The sequence below is a fragment of the Ochotona curzoniae genome, unplaced genomic scaffold (assembly GCF_017591425.1).
Source record: "Ochotona curzoniae isolate NIBS_2020 unplaced genomic scaffold, NIBS_Ocur_1.0 contig_3527, whole genome shotgun sequence".
Classification (NCBI taxonomy): Eukaryota; Metazoa; Chordata; class Mammalia; order Lagomorpha; family Ochotonidae; genus Ochotona; species Ochotona curzoniae.
In genome coordinates, this window is record NW_024465897.1 from 380,172 (window position 1) to 392,610 (window position 12,439).

General features: G+C 41.7%; 1 protein-coding gene across 1 annotated transcript in view; it reads left to right on the forward strand.

The window, feature by feature from the left end:
- The first annotated feature begins 505 nt into the window (after window positions 1-505).
- Window positions 506-12,439, forward strand: part of LOC121157579 (steroid transmembrane transporter SLC22A24-like) — a 37,584-nt gene continuing 25,650 nt past the window's right edge. Inside the window, exons 1-2 of the mRNA XM_040981863.1 lie at window positions 506-907; window positions 2,107-2,210. Coding sequence (XP_040837797.1) covers window positions 506-907; window positions 2,107-2,210 — 506 coding nt within the window. The remainder of the gene's footprint in view (window positions 908-2,106; window positions 2,211-12,439) is intronic.

Sequence of the window (12,439 nt, forward strand, 5' to 3'; positions counted from 1 at the left end):
CACCTTGCTTTGTATTATTCATAACTTTTAGTCAACATTCAGATCTAATGGAGAAAAGCCCTGCTCTATCCATTGGAAACAAACATCCTAAGGAACTTACCTTGTGAGTCTGCAGCATCCCTTTTCTGAGGAATGACAGACCCATGAGCAGGTATTTTGGTGCTAAGAAGACTGCATTCACCTGAAACACGCTCACCTCTCAGGAAGCTGAACAGTCAGGATTACTCAAAACAGTGGCGTTCTAAACCGGTTCAGTAATCAACAACTTCAGGTCTCTTTGCCAAATTACTGTATCTGTGAATTTTTGAAAGCCTCCTGCTGCTTAACTCAAAGCTCTTGGGAAACTCTAGTCTCTGATCAGCAGAGATAAGATGGGTCTTGTTGAGCAAGTGAAGTCAAGGCCTACACAGTGTCAGTGAACTTGGGGAAAGGAATCATTGTCTCCTCTGAACTTCTCTCCATAAAACAACTCTGCTTCCCCTTGGAGACAAGCCCTTCAGCCTCAATGGCCTTTGATGAGCTCCTGGATCAAGCTGGAACTCTGGGAAGATTCCAGATCCTTCAGATTGCTTTCTGTTTTGTTGCAACCACAATCACATACTCTCATACTTTCCTGGAAAACTTCATTGCAGCCACTCCTGAGCATCGCTGCTGGGTCCCTCTCCTTGACAATCACACTGTCTCCCACAATGACACTGGCATCCTCAGCCAGGATGATCTCCTGAGAGTCTCCATCCCCCTGGACTCAAACCTGAAGCCAGAGAAGTGTCGTCGCTTCATCCATCCCCAGTGGCAGCTCCTTCACCTGAATGGGACCTTCCCCAACATAAGTGAGTCAGACACAGAGCCCTGTGTGGATGGCTGGGTGTATGACCGAAGCTCCTTCCTCTCCACCATTGTGACAGAGGTAAGGATCCTCAGTTCAAATCTCTGGGGGCAAGTATCATGGTGTAATAGAATAAGTTCAACCTGTCTTGATGGCATCCCATATAGGCACCAATTCTTGTCCCAGCTGCTCATTGCTGATCCAGATCCCTTCCTACTGCCTCAAAAATCTGCAGAGGATGACTCAAATACTTTTGTCCCTGCACTCATGCCAGTGTCTCAGAAGAAGCTTCTGGCTCCTGCTTCCAGCTACAGAACAGATCTACTTATCCTAGCTCTTGTAGCTATTTGGAATGAATTTGTGAACTGAAGTTCTCTCTCTCACTCTCTCTCTTGTCCTCTCTGTCTCTCTTTGTGAACTCTGCTTTTCAAATAAAACCTAAAAAATTTAGAAAGGATCTTTTTAGAGAAGTGAGAAGTGCATGTGTTGGAACTAACACTAGCAATGCATTGGAAATTATTCTATTCATTGTGTCCCAATAAAGATAATATACTCTGTTAGCAATTATCTATCTGTACTGCAATACAATCCAATACAGAAACCCTGGGCATAGGATCCAGGATTCAGTGCTGTGGAAGTTCTTCAGCTAATTCAATAGGTGACCCACACAAATGCCCGAGAGCTACGTGTGAAAATGGTCAGATTATCAGCCATCACAGAAATGAACAAAAATCAAGACCACAATGAGATGTCACCTCACCCCTGCAGGAATGGATATTACTGAAAAGACTAAAGGTCCCAGCTGCCTGCCTGGATGTAGAGGAGAGATCCAAAAAATTTTGTGGTAATTGAATATACATTTGGAGTGACATGTGAGTGACATGATGAAGGAAAAAACATGGATTTTTCCCAATTAGTTAAAATTTGTAGTAAATGATTTTTAAATTAAATTCTATATGACTTCAATTACACTGTATTTTAAATGCATTATCATTAATTTAATAAAGAGTTGATGTCATGAGAAAAAAAAAGACCAAATCAGGCACATGGCAGCAGATTATCTGAATAGCATAGGATAAATAATGCAGTCGCATGTGAAAGGCTGAGTAGGTTCAGTAGTTCTGGAGTGTGGGCAGCCCGAGGAGAGTGACGGCAGGTGAAGCTGGAGAGGGAGCAGCCCCATAGCAGGAGGCCATGTGTCATATGTAAGAATTTGTCATCAGGCTTAACAAAAGGGCTTAAACTCTTCTAAAACTCTGCTGTGCTGCTTCCTTTCCCAGTGGGACCTGGTATGTGATTATCAATCCCAAAAATCAGTGGTTCAAACCCTCTTTATGATCGGGTCGCTGCTGGGAAGCCTGACACTTGGCCATCTTTCAGACAGGTAAGTGTCATCTCTCTTTTGATTTGCTGACCTCATGATGCAGACATTGAAGTATTTTAGAAAACCTTGTAAGCCTGTACTATGTACTTTAGATTGTGCCTCATACTCATTTTTCTTTCTGACTTCAGAAAATACAGACAAATAACACTGTTTGCTGTGTGACCAGGGTTGTGATAAATCAGTTCATTATGTACATGAGGAGATGAAAAGGCATCTGGGCTCATTTAATAGATTGGTTATTGTGAATCAGGCTGCAATTAACATGAGTCTAAAAATTTTTCTTGGGACCAGCACGGTAGCTTAGCAGCTAAAGTCCTCACCTTGTATGCACTGGGATCCCGCATGGATGCTGGTTTGTGTCCCGGTGGCTCCACCTTCTGACCCAGCTCCCTGCTTGTGGTGTGGGAAGGTAGTAGAGGAAAGCCCAAAGCCATAGCACCATGCACCTTCATGGGAGACCCAGAAAAAGCTCCTGCCTCTGCCTGTGGATCAGCTTAGTTATGGCCATTGTGGCCACTTGAGGAGTGAAGAAGCAGACAGATCTTCCTCTCTATCTGACTTTCCAAAGAAAATAAATAAATCTTTTTTTTTTAATCTCTTTCTAATACTGATTTCATTTCCTTTGAGCAAAACCCAGGAATGGGATGGCTGGTTCATACGGTCGATCTATTTTCAAATCTCTGAGAAATTTCCAAATTGCCTTCCATAAAGGTTGCACTGGTTCACTTTACCACTAATGGTGTAGTAGGGTGTTTTGTGTTCTACCTTTTCCAACATCTGTCGTTTATGGTTTTCAGATGACAGCCTTTCAAATGGGAGTGAGCTGAAACCTCACTGTGGTTGTTATTAGCATTTCCCTGGTAGCTAGTGATCTTAAGCGCCTTCTCATCAGTCTGCCAATGTCTTGTGCAGTTTCCTCAGATATTTTTCTCTAGTAACTTAATGGTATCCAGTCATACATTTAGATACTCTATACATTGTGAGTTGATTTTCATCTAAATTCTGAGGTATGGGTCTTGTTTCATATTTCTGAATGTTAAGATCAGGTTCCCCAACACCATATGGTGACGACACTGTCCTTTCCACGTGGACTAATGTAAGTTCATTTTCCAAAAATTAATTAGTTGAAGATATATGCATTGATTTCTAGGGTGTCTGAAATGTGCCATTAGACCATATGTTTAATTCTGTGCAAGTACCACGTTTTTATGATGGTTACTGCCTTAATATGTCTCAAAATCTGGTCCTGTAATTATATCATCTTTGTTTTCCTTGGTTAAGACTGTGATGCCAGAGTCTCCTGTATTTCTGGATAAATTTCAGAAATGTCTTTATCTTTCAGATGAAAACCTTTGGTATATTAACTGTAATTGCATTATATCTGAATTGTTGTATGTAGTGTGGGTGTTTTAATGATATTAATTCTTTCACATCCTGAAGATAGAACAATTTTCCTTTTTGTGTCTTCTCTTTCAATCCTTGGTGTGTAATAATTTTCATCAAAATGATCTTCTATCGGGGGTCCTCCCGTCCCGCGGAAGAAATCACCCGACACTTGAAAGAGTCTCCAAGGTGCTTTATTCCGATCTTCCATTGTGACCATTATGACCGTTGTGACCGTTACGCTCCAGCTCCTCCCCCGCCAAGCCCTCTGCTTCTCTGTCAAACTTGTCCAATCAGCCTAAAGAACACCAAGGCACACCAATCAGGACAAAGGGCCAATCACAGGGCAGGAAATTGTCAGTGCTCCCAACAGATCCCACTTCTTGTTTTATTAAGCAAGGGACCGTGCCTGTCTTAGGTGTTCCTAGTTCAGACTCCCCTTACCTGTCATGGGCTAACAACGTGGCTAGGAATGTGGCGCCTGTCTTTGGTTGGTGAAGCCATATCTGATACTTACCCGTCTCTGGCTACCGGTCCAGCATGTCTAGCCAGACTTCTGGGGATTCTCTGTTGTGAAGGGCAAGCACAGTTTGCACTAGCAGCCGCTGTTACTGCTGCTGATGCTGTGCTCAAAGATGAAGCATCCACAGACCCCAAAGAATGATAATTAATAAGATAAGGCCCAGGCCTACTATACCGGCCCATTGGCGTGCAAAAGAAAGATCCTTTAGCAACCAGTTTGTCCATTGCACTACCGTGGCAATCTCTACTTTTGTGCTATTTATGGCTGTAATTTGGGATCTTAGTTCCTAAGTCAAATTATCAAATCGTATGGACCAGCTTCCATTAAGGGATAGCATAGCAGATAAGTCTCTGGACAAATTCAATGCTCAGGAACCATTGGTGACAATAGAGGGAGTGACACACATTCCAGGAGACTAAGCACACAGGAGGTCCCCATATGATGGAAATAAGTTGTGGAATGCGTACCAGCACCACAGTGCCAGAGCAATCCCAACACTGGTTAAGGGCTCACTTAACTACAGAGCAATTCAAAAGGGTAACATTAGCACTCATGGAAACAATAAACATAAATGGAGCTTGTACACACACATAAATAGCATTATAGATAACGTCACGACTGCAATTAACTGTAACATCTTCTTCCCATATTCTAGAACTATTACTACTATAATTACAATTTCTTATCACTACCTTATCAATAAATGCAAAAGCTGATATATCTGAACACCCACCCCTACTAGTGCAAAGTACCCAGACATTCCAAGACTTAGCAGAAACAGATTGAACAGGGTTACCGTATGTATAGTTATACCCCACAAAGGCAGAATTTGAACAGCTAGGAAATAAATTGGTCACAGCAAGATCAGGTCCTACTCTTCTAGGAGTCACAGTATTTTGACAGCAGCCCATTCTGGGGGCCATTTCCAAGACCCTAGACAGTGAGTCAATATTTGCTGCACCCCTTTTATAGTGCAGTTATAGCTAGAGATTCTGGCTGTCTCCTCTCAGTATCTGAATGAACATCAGGCTGGTCAGCATCCACCACGTCCACAGGTTCATCTTGCTCCAGCTTTCTTATCACTCGCGTCAAATGTTCTGGCACCCACACAGGTCCATCAGAATCCTGCAGAAAAACACAAACCGCTCCTTGCATCTGTCATAGGACAGGATGTGGGCCCATCCATTGTTTTGTTAAAACATCCTTCCACATCACCCAATTTTTGCAGGGGCCTGCACCAACAGTGTGACATTCCATGGCAGAACGGCCATCCAAATCCAGAATCAAAAAATAAAAAATATAAGTAACTAAAGCCAATTGATGTTTAGGACTATTGGGATATAGGGTGGCTCCTACTCCTCCTTTTTGTTTTATTAATAATGCTTTGAGAGTTGCATGGGCATGCTCTACCACAGCCTGGCCCATGGGATTATATGGGATACCAGCAGAGTGTTTAATCACAAATTCAGAACAAAATTTATCAAATGCTTTGGCTGTATAGGCAGGTCCATTATCAGTCTTACAACACTGGCGGACGCCCCAGGCTGCAAAAGCCTGAAGGCAATGAGATATAATATCGTGAACCTTCTCTCCTGTATGAGCTGAGGCATAAAGAACCCCAGAGCAGGTATCAACAGAGACATGAACAAAAGAAAGGCGACCAAAACTGGGAACATGGGTAACATCCATCTGCCATATATGATTAGGCATAAGACCACGGGGATTTACCCCAAAACAAGGCTGGGATAAAAATGGGACACAATTTTGGCATTGTCTAATAATACAAAAATATGGTCGGATCCAATTATTATACCCCAATACCTGCATACCTGCTGGAAATCATTAAGGGTCTTTAAACCATCCATTCTGATTTTTTTTTTTTTTTTTTTTTTGCATTTCAATATGACTTTCTTACCTTCCTGTATAAGTCCTCTGAATGTATCAGTGCCATCTCTCAGGCAAGACTTAATCAACGTCCAGTCCTGACTTTTCCTGGAACGAGGGGCTCCTGCTATTCAGCCCTAGCTAAGTCTCTGCCTAAGTGCTCCCATTATGGCAGGATCAAAAGGCCCTCCTTCAGAAACCACAGGGCGATCCTCTGCATAGTTTGCAAAAACAACAGTACCGTCAGCAGTTTCTGCAATAAAGGCTGCATGTGCGCTGAAAAAGTTAAATTGGCCATATTTCTAACACCTTTGATCGTCACTAACCTGCAACTTGACTGATCGTCAAATGGCGAAATTGACTGATTGTTAACCGTGAACTTGAATGGGCACTAGACCACAAACCTGAATGGCGGCAAACCGCGATTCTGAATGGGGGCAAACCGCGACCCTGAATGGCGGCAAACTGTGATTGATCGTGAATGGGCCGTAAATGCAATCATAAATGGGCGGTAAACACGATCGTGAGTGAGCAGTAAACACTATCGTGAGTGAACCTGAATGAATCTGAATAGTCGCTAGACCCCAGCTTTAATGGTCGCTACCACGTGAAATTGACTCCTCGCTAGACCCGAGCTTTAATGGTTGCTACCCCGCAAACTTGACTAACTTGACTCCTCGCTACCCCACGAGCTTGACTCATCGCTAAGCCGTGAACTTGACTCGTCACTAACCTGCAAACTTGATGTGCACGTCCCCGCTGCTATCTGCGGCTCCCTGAGGTAACCTGAAACCTCAGCTTAAATGGGCCCCCAGCTGCTGCGGCTTCCTGAGCAAAAAGCTCAGTTGTAAACTAATTCCCGCTATAAGCGGCTCCCTGAACGATCTGCTCAGCTTACCTTCCTGGCGTTCACCAGCTGACTTCTATCCGATTCACAGCGCCAGTTATCGTCTATCCGAGTTACGGCACTGGATCTTCTATCGGGGGTCCTCCCATCCTGCGGAAGAAATCACCCGACACTTGAGAGAGTCTCCAAGGCGCTTTATTCCGATCTTCCATTGTGACCATTATGACCGTTGTGACCGTTAAGCTCCAGCTCCTCCCCCGCCAAGCCCCCTGCTTCTCTGTCAAACTTGTCCAATCAGCCTAAAGAACACCAAGGCACACCAATCAGGGCAAAGGGCCAATCACAGGGCAGGAAATGGTCAGTGCCTCCAACAATCTTCCATATCTTTGGTGAAATATATACCTAGAAATTTTAATCTCTGGTAGCAATTGTGAATGATATTGGTTTTGCAAATGCTTCTCAGGGAGTCAAGATGGCCAATGGAGTTAGACTGATGTGACCGAGGGTCCTAAAAGTTAGAGACTGGAGCTCTCTGAAGTGAGCCTGAGAAGAAAAGAACCGCAGGGAACACTGTGGGAAATCCCCCAGTACCGCCAGGACCGAGAAAGATGGCACACAGCAGTAAAACTGATGTCAAACACTAGAATCAGCTACCTGAGAAGGACAAGAAGGATGCTCTGGGCTGTGGAGACTCAAGCAAAATTTGGCAAGTGAAATTCGGGGAGCGAACCTCAGTTAGTCACTGACACAGGGAAGGGCTCGCACTTAGCAGGAGACTAGGAGCAGGCAGATCTTGGAAACAAAACATTGTGAAGGGAGCCTGAACAGATCTCAGGAACAAATGAGATTCAGAGTGATGAACTGATCTTGGGAACAAAACGTAATCAAGAGTGCCTGAACTGAGTAATTCACGGCAGGATTGGATCTGGGCAGAAGGGACGAAGAAGGTGACCAGGCACAGAAACAAGGAGCCTGGGTGATCCTGGGAGCTAGAGCTCCCCAGCACAGGGTGGCACCAATCCCAGGGCCATGAGAACCCCACAGAAGGGAGACCCAAAAGCTACCATAAATTCGCCTTGTTTAAACAGCCCACAAGACCCCAGCCTGAAGAAGTAGGGAGAGGGGAATCCAGGCACCACAAAGCACAGAGAAGAAAAAAAAAAATCTAAGTCAGCAAGACCTGATCTAGTCACCCACTAGATTTCAACATATAGCCACTGCTATTCAACATAGTCCTAGAGGTACTCGCAGAGGCCATAAGACAAGACAAAGAAATTCAAGGAATCCAAATGGTAAGTGAAGAAGTCAAGCATTCACTATTCACAGATGGCATGATCCTTTACATAGAAGAACAAAGAAACTCAATACAGAGACTGCTAGAACTTATACGAGAGTTTGGCAGAGTGGCAGGGTATAAAATAAATGAGCAAAAATCAACAGCTATAGTGTATGCAAACAGCCCTAATATGGAAAAAGATCTAACCAACAGAATTCCATTCAAAATATTAGAGAAAAGTATGAAGTATCTATGAATAAATCTAACCAAAAATGTAGGAGACCCTTTTGAAGAAAACTACAAAATACTTTAGAAAAGAAACTGAAAAAGACTTCAAAAGATGGAACAACATCCCATGCTCCTGGGTAAGTAAAATCAATACCATTAAAAGGTCTATACCACCAAAAGTAATATACACATTCAACGTAATCCCAATCAAATTACCCAAAACACTCCTCATTGAACTGGAAAAAATAATACAAAGGTTCATCTGGAAATAAAAAATGTCATGAATAGCTAGAACTATCCTGAAGAATAGGAAGTTAACAGGGGAAAGAATCACAGTTCCGGTCCTCTGGACATACTGTAGGGCAGTGGTTATCAAAACAGCCTGCTACTGGCACAGAGATGGGGAGGAGGAAGAATGGGGCAGAATAGAAACAACAGAAGGGAACCCACACAGATACAGCCAAATAATTTTGACAAAAGACAGATGACAATCCATGCAAATGGGAAGGTCTCTTCAACAAATGCTGTTGGGACAACTGGTTGGTAGCCTTCAGATAAAAGAAGCTAAACCCACATCTTTCACCATACACTAAGATCAAATCTAAATGGATAAAAGACCTAAACCTGCACCAGAAATCTTCAAATATTTTGAAGACAATGTTGGAAACACACTGCAAGATTTAGGTGTAGGCCTTGACTTCCTAAAAACAAATCACCAAAAGCACTAGCAATCAAGCCCAAAATAAGCAAATGGGACTTCATCAAACTAAGAAGCTCCTGTACAGCAAGGGAAACAATCAACAAAGTAAAACACACACACACACACACACACACACACACACACACACACACACACACACAGAATGGGAATGGGAGAAGATCTTTACACACTGCATAGTTGGTAGGGGACTAATCTTCAGAATATACATAGGTCTCCAGAACAACCAAAACACCAAAACAAACAAACCACTCAAGAAATGAGCATGTGAAATGGGCAGACATTTCATAAAGGAACAAACCCAAATGGCAAACAAACATACGAAAAAATGCTTCAGTTCCCTGGCAATAAGGGAAATACAAATTAAGACATCAATTAGGTACAACCTAATGCCAGTAAGGACGGCTCATATACAAAAAACCACCACCAACACTTGCTGGCAAGGATGTGGGCCAAAGGGAACCCCTCTCCACTGCTGGTGGGACTGCAAGTTGGTACAGCCTCTATGGAAATCAGTACGGAAACACTCAAACAACCATATGATCCAGCAATAGCACTCCTAGGAATATACCCAGAACATCTGTTACATGAGAAACCTACATGCACCCCTATGGTCATAGCAGCACAATCAATAATTGAAAAAACTTGGAAGCAACTGAAATGCCCATCAACAGAAGACTGGATAAGAAAGCTATGGTTCATTTACTCCATGGAATACTACTCAGCTATTGAAAAAAAAAAATGCAGTTCTTTGTGGCTAAATGGGCCCAACTGGAAACCATTATGCTAAGGGAAAGGAGCGAATCCCAAAAGGTTAGAAACCACATGTTTGCCTTAATTTAAGTGAAAATTATGTCAATACAAAAGACTATACCTGTAAACTGTAATATTATTCCAATGCCAAACAGCCTACATCTCATGAAATAACATATTGTAATGTAACCAATGAACCAACAATCAATGTAAGTCAGAGTGCTTATGATCTACATCAAAGAATTATAAAATCTAATATACTTTTAAGACCCTAAGCTATTCGGTAATGGGGGTGGGAGAGCAGAGAAATCTTTCATCTCCATAAAAGGTGTGAGGAACATGTGAGGTATAACCTAGTGGGAACATAACATGGAACTCATAGACAACAGACTCAATCAGTATTAGACAATAGTAAAACTACAAAAACATATAGGGGGCAGCAAGAGCGATCCTGACAACCTCTTAACAGGAGGTCATACGCAAAGAGCAGGGAGGAACCCCAGAGTGGAGCAGGTGGACAGGAGGAGGCTTGAATCCAAACTCTGGAGGCTCCCGGATCCTCACCAAGGACTATCAGTATGGGCACCAAGGACTACATCCCAACTGCCAAAGAGATCATGGAGAACTAGAATGCCTTTGGAGGCCAAGAACTCTGAGGTCACCCACTCCTGTTTGGATCTACCACATATGAGATGGAAGAAGCCCAAATCCTTGCTCACAGGATCCAAGGTCACCAGAACAACAGTCAGGAGCCCAGAATGGTCCACAGAAACAGAAAAACAGTAAACGTCCTTAAGGACTTGGGATAGGAGCTTTCTCTTCCAACTTTGGATCCACACCTTCTCTTCCAATGACCATCAGGGTCACTCTAGAGCCTCCAACCCTCCCCCCCCCAAAAAAAAGCAAACAAAGAGAAAATTAGAATAGATAGACAGAGAACAACAAGGAAAGTTTAGAAACAGACAGGAAATGGTCAGCATTGATCCACCTATACCTTGCTAGGCAGGACACAAACATTAGTTACTTGTCACTGGTGTATTGAGGATTTCTCTGCACACCCCTCCTAAAACTGTTCTGCACCTCAACTGTTGATATATGCCTTGTTAAACTTATAAGCCAGTTTAGACTATCCTAAAATCTGTCAAGGTCAGCAAAATTGTGCTTCAACACTAAACTGCTAAATACTAAAATGAAAATAGACACGAGACAGATGGATAGTACCCTATAGCCACTTTAAGGTGTATAGCAGCTGGTTCTGTATATAAACTAAAAATGAAATGTCAATGAAGTAGTCGCAGGATTTGGCTAAGAACTTGGATTTTTTAGCATATTGGTTACTCAACACTATGTAAAGTAATGCCATAATATTATAAAATATTGTTGATGCTATATTGGGGCTTTAATTCTGCCAGCTCTACCTTCAGACTAGAAATGGTCTCCCACCAAATAACCATTGAATTTATCCGGTAAATAAAATGTTGCAATATTTTCTTGTTTTTTTTCCTGGCTCCTTGACATATAATTTTAGATAATTTTTTGGATATGGTCCAAGATTTTCATGAAGGTACCAATTAGGAGACATTTGCCTATTAACACTCTTTTTGTTGTATTCCATAAAGTTTATACTGGAACTGTAATCTCAATTGCTTCTAAAACATTTATTTCCCTTTTGATTTCTTCTACAATCTACTGTAAATCTAAGAACAAGTACCTCAGTCTCCGTATATTTTCAGATTTGCTAAAATTTAAGGTGTTAATTTCCAGCTTCCTTTCATTATACAAGATATGTGCTATCATTTCACATTTTTTAAAATTTCTTGAGACTTGTATTATAGCCTAACATATAAGTTGTCTATCACAAAGAAATTCCAAATGCCCTGAATGAAAGAATATATAATCTGCAGATGAAAGAAAAAAAATACTTTGTAGATATCAGTTAGGGCCATTGGTTCAATAGTGTAGGTTAGATCTGTTACTGTTGGTGATGATAATGATGATTTTTGTGTCAAATCGATCTATTTAGTGATGAAATTGGAGTGTTCCCATGGAATCCTACAAAAGCATAAAAAACAATGGAATACTGTTTTTGGTAACAAAATGGGTGTAATCATCATGGTCAATGAAATAAGTCAGCTCATGAAACACAAATACCATGGTTCTCTGGTTTATGGTAACTAGTACACAAAGCACAAAAGAATGTAATACACATGAGAAAAATTACATTTTGTATTTGACTGTTATTTAAAAGATGTGATATATGCCTTTGAGCAGGGAACAAAAGAAAAATCACATAGGATTCTTGTGGAAAAACAATGATATATTTGACCAGAGATTGGTTAAATGGGTATCTTTTTTGAAAAAAGCTTTACATCAATTGCTCAAGGACAAACTACAGATCTCTAAAATTCACTCTTCACTGTTCTAAACACAAGACACAAATATACTGCATTCAATTGATACATTTGCATTTAAAAAAAAGCCTTAAGACTATGTCTCACGCTTTGATTCTAGTCACACGGTTTTATATGCAGTAAATATTCCTGGTGATTGTTGGACCATAGAGAGTAGATAACGGTCTCATATAACTGAGGAATAGATCTGTGATTTATGCTGTTGA